This window comes from Calliphora vicina, unplaced genomic scaffold (genome assembly GCF_958450345.1).
Source record: "Calliphora vicina unplaced genomic scaffold, idCalVici1.1 scaffold_21, whole genome shotgun sequence".
NCBI lineage: Eukaryota > Metazoa > Arthropoda > Insecta > Diptera > Calliphoridae > Calliphora > Calliphora vicina.
The window spans coordinates 345,314-349,907 of NW_027052622.1; the positions used below are offsets into that span (position 1 = coordinate 345,314).

The following is a 4,594-nucleotide window of genomic DNA, read 5'->3' on the forward strand; positions in this document are numbered from 1 at the left end:
GGTGACGATATGTATGTATGTACATTTGTGTTTTCTATTTAAAGCGATTTTTAGGTCCCAATTTCTTTTTTGGTATGTGACTGATGTATTGTTTTACGCGAAATAAAAAATTATTACCCCCACAAAAGCATTTCGTTCTAAATAAGAACCTCGTTTCCTCCTCGCGGAGACATAATGCTTCTGACAGGAGACTTCAACGCGCAAGTAGGCCCTGTAAACACTGGACTTGAGAGGACAATGGGGCGACAAGGTCTGGTAGAATGACCGAAAATGGCGAGCTCTTCCTGGAAATATGCATGAATAACAACTTGGTCATTGGTGGAACGTTATTCCCTCACAAAAAGGTGCACAAGGTTACCTGGATCTCCCCTGATAACGTCACCGAAAATCAAATCGACCATATTGCCATTAGCCGAAAATGGAGAGGGTCTTTGCTAGATGTGCGAAACAAGCGTGGCGCCGACTGCGGCAGTGACCATCACCTTTTAATTGGCACAATTCGTTTGAAAGTAGCAGCCATCAGAAGAGCGGATAAAGCCCAAAGAAAGTATAACGTCGATAAATTGAAGAACCCAACAATCAAAAACAACTACATAGATTCTCTCAACACCTCCCTTCAAACTATTCCAAATAACACAGTGCCTAATTGGAATACCATTAAAACCTGTTTCACTAACGCAGCCCACGAACATATAGGCTATAAAGAAGATAAAAGAAAACAGTGGATCTCTGACAATACTTGGGACCTCATATCCGAAAGAAGAGACACAAAGGGGTTATTGAATACCGCTAGAACCCGTAATGAAAAAGCAAACTTGCGCTCAATATATTCTACGCTGGACAAGAATGTCAAAAAAAGTGCCCGCCAAGATAAGCGTAAATGGATTGATGATCTGGCCAAAGAAGCCGAAACAGCAGCTGCAACCCATAGGACAAGGGATTTATACAGAATTGCTAAGAAACTTACCCAAAAATCGTTTGTTTATGGAGATTTAGTCACATCCCAAAAAGACCAGATGGATGTATGGGTAGAGCACTACTCCTCGATGTTATCGAAATCATCGAACACTGGTCACAATCTATGTGATTGCATTCAACACAGTGCTAGGGACGATATATCTACAGACTGCCCAGAATCGATTTTGAGAAAGCATTCGATACGCTTTCCCATTCAGCCATATGGAGTACGCTAACATGCAAAGGCACCCCAACAAGGATAATTGATATTGTTAAGGCCCTATATCACAACGCAGACTGTCGAATTCTTCATTATGGCTGTATTTGTATCTCATTCAGAATTAAAACTGGAGTGAGACAAGGCTGTGTTCTGTCGCCCCTACTTTTTAATATCGTCCTGGACAACATAATGATAAGAGCCTCGTGTGAACAGAGGGGAATAACTTGGGGATTCAACAGAAGGCTAGAAGATCTTGACTATGACGACGACATATGTCTACTATCCCACAACTTCAATGATATGCAGGCTAAGATCAATGCAGTACAAACTGAAGCAGCTAAGGCTGGTCTAAAAATAAATATTGCCAAAACTAAGGCAATGAGAATTAATGCTTCTAACAGCAGAGTATTCGCAATAGACGAGAAGAATATTGAAGACGTGTCAACGTTCTGCTATCTCGGAAGTCTTCTGACTATAACAGGTGGTTCTGCAGATGACGTAAGAAACCGAATAAAAACTGGTAAACAGTCGTTTGGTATATTAAACCCCATATGGCGATCAGCACATATTTCGAAAAGAACCAAGATAAACATATTCAATTCCTGCATAAAATCATCTCTTCTTTATGGATGTGAATCGTGGAATGCAGCCCAGAAGGATGTTAACTCGTTGCAGGTCTTCATAAATCGCTGCCTGCGGAGAATTTTAAAAATATTCTGGCCAGTTACGATTTCAAATGAAAGACTATGGGTTCGAACCTCCCAAAACCCCGTACATGTCGAGATCCGAGAAAGAAAATGGCGTTGGCTAGGGCATACTCTACGAAAGCCCGTTGACGATGTCACAAGACAAGCTATCGAGTGGAACCCGCAAGGAAGCCGTAGAAAAGGAAGACCATCACACACCTGGAGTCGCCAAATCGAAATTGAAGCTGCCAAACAACACAAGAGCTGGAACGAGAAAAAAACCCTTGCATCGGACAAATCAGAATGGAATAAATTTGTTATGGCCCTATGCTCCTTATAGGAACTACGGGAACTTATATATATATACATTGCAGTGTTGCTTTGCAAAATGCGTTTATGAAGTCAGCCTATTTTTTCAAATATTACCTCTGAATACACTTATTTTATTTGAAAAATTTAAATAACAGGTATGTAAAGAATAAATTCCAGTTATGGACTTTTGACCGCCTTCTCGTGAAATGGGCCACTGTGGAAGAGTTATAGGCGCAGATCCCAAAATCATAGTCTTTTATTCGTTTGCGGTGGTCGGCAGCATTGAAGTGCTTTTTTGTGTCCAAGGCCAAAATCCATTTTTCCGTTCTTTATTGAACTTGCGGCACAGACCGTTGCTTGGTATGTAACATTCCCTACGTGACCCATTTGTTTAATTTAGTTTACAAAAAAAAAAAACAATAAAAAGCTTAACCGGCATTTTTGCAGAATATTAAGAGAGTAAAAACTTATTTTCTCTTGATTTAAGCTGCATCTTTTTTAAATGCCCTTTTGTAATTTAAAAATTTAAATATTGACTGCATCATGAATGAAATAAACAAGATTGCGCCATCGACAATTCCGTTATTTTAGTGTACTCTTTTACTCTTTTTTCGTGACGTCAACAGTGACCCTTTTCTTATGCTTTAAATGTAAAATACTTACTTTTTATATGAAATTGCAAAACAAATAGTGAAAAATAAATAAAACAATAAATTAAAAATTAAAATGTGGTCGAAATTCGACCACTTTTAAACGCTTTTTACCACTTTTGTGGAAAGAATTAAAAAAAAAATTATTATCATCAATATTGGTGGACAATAACATACTTATAAGTGGCCTATTTATATATAAGATAATAATAAAAAATCAAAATCATGAACTAAAATATAGCAAAAATATTGAAAATGAATAAAGTAAAATATGTCTAATAACATAAAACCTAAAATACATTTTATTTTAGTAAACATAAATAAATTTTAAACATAATTATTGACTTTTCCATTATAAATCACATACAATTTTCATATAATAGAATCAGTTTAGGTCAATGTTGACGTCACTGAGCTTAAGAGAATTTTTTTAAGAGAGCGATGGCGCAATCTTGTTTATTTCATTCATGGACTGCATAATCAGTGTTGCCACCAAGAAAATTATAAACTACACATCCTCATACCTAAATTACACATACGAGAAAAAATTACACATGTAAATAAATTTTCGTGATTTCAATAGGAGAAATTGTCTAAAATTGTCATGAATATAAAAGGTTTTTCACAGTTTGGACCAAATACGCTCACTTTATTGTCAATGGACAATTTTCACTTGCGGTGATTTTAATTTATCCAGGATTTGGATATATTAGGGTATTAAAAGAAGGTTAGCAATCTCTTTTTTTAATGAACTTTTCTAATTTAATGAATTCTTGAGATCAGTCAAATATGTCAATCCCAAATACGCTTTTAACAAATATTAATCAATGTTCATTCGGAGATTATTCCATTGGAAATTGTTACATTTGTATTACAAATTTAACAATATTTAAAAAATAGCACACTGTTTGCTTTCGAATTTGAATTTATTCCTATTTTATATATAATGTGCTTTGAAATCAGTTTTGTTTTCAGTTTCAAAGATAAATATTTTTTAGTATTTGTTTAAAAATTATAGCTCTGACCATTTTCCTTCACAGTAAATACTTTACCAGTAAAATCTTGTAACGTATATATTTTTAAAATTTGTAGTTATAAATTTGAAATAAAGCTTCCAAAATAGTAAATAGTAAGTCAATTTTATTGTTTATTATTTAAAACACACACCAGGAACCAGACAGACAATAGCATAAACACAAAACAGTTCTTACGGGTAAAAAAATAACTAGTAACAATTTGTAAAAAAAATTTTCTCACACAAATTCCTACGTTCTTGTTTTTTCTGTTAAGATTGGCTAACGTTACCCCGAAATAACTGCAATTACCGTTACCTATATAATAGTTTATATCGTTATCTGTAAATACCGCTACCCTTATTCTATAAACAATTTAAAATTATAAAAATACAAATTTTCGATTTTGGGTTATCTTGAAAATTAACGTTTTTCCAATAACAATTTTTAATAACTTGTAAAAATGTATAGTTATTGAATACTATTTGTTGTTTTATATTTTTTTCATGTTGGAATTAAAAGTCTTTAATATAAACCAAAATTTAGTTTCTATTACCAATATTACGCAAACAAAACTATCACAAACGGCGAAATGTCCACTTGGAAAACCAAACGTAGCAATCTCCAAATTACTTATCATATTTTTCTGCAAACCTTAATGTTAATTTAGTTCAAACTATATTCATATCTTCATACATATAATTCCATATAAACGTACATATTTATTTCAGTCGGTTTTGAAATCTGAACAATCCA

The 4,594-nt window shown here is 34.1% G+C and overlaps 1 protein-coding gene across 1 annotated transcript; it reads left to right on the forward strand.

Moving 5' to 3' along the window:
• The first annotated feature begins 260 nt into the window (after positions 1–260).
• On the forward strand, positions 261–1,193 carry LOC135963085 (uncharacterized). The gene has a single exon (XM_065514860.1). The coding sequence runs from the start codon at positions 261–263 to the stop codon at positions 1,191–1,193; it is 933 nt and encodes a 310-aa protein (XP_065370932.1).
• The last annotated feature ends 3,401 nt before the right edge of the window (positions 1,194–4,594 follow it).

What these genes read in the sequence shown, in the direction of transcription:
- LOC135963085 (XM_065514860.1), top strand. Translation starts at nt 261, where the DNA reads ATGACCGAAAATGGCGAGCTCTTCCTGGAAATATGCATGAATAACAAC.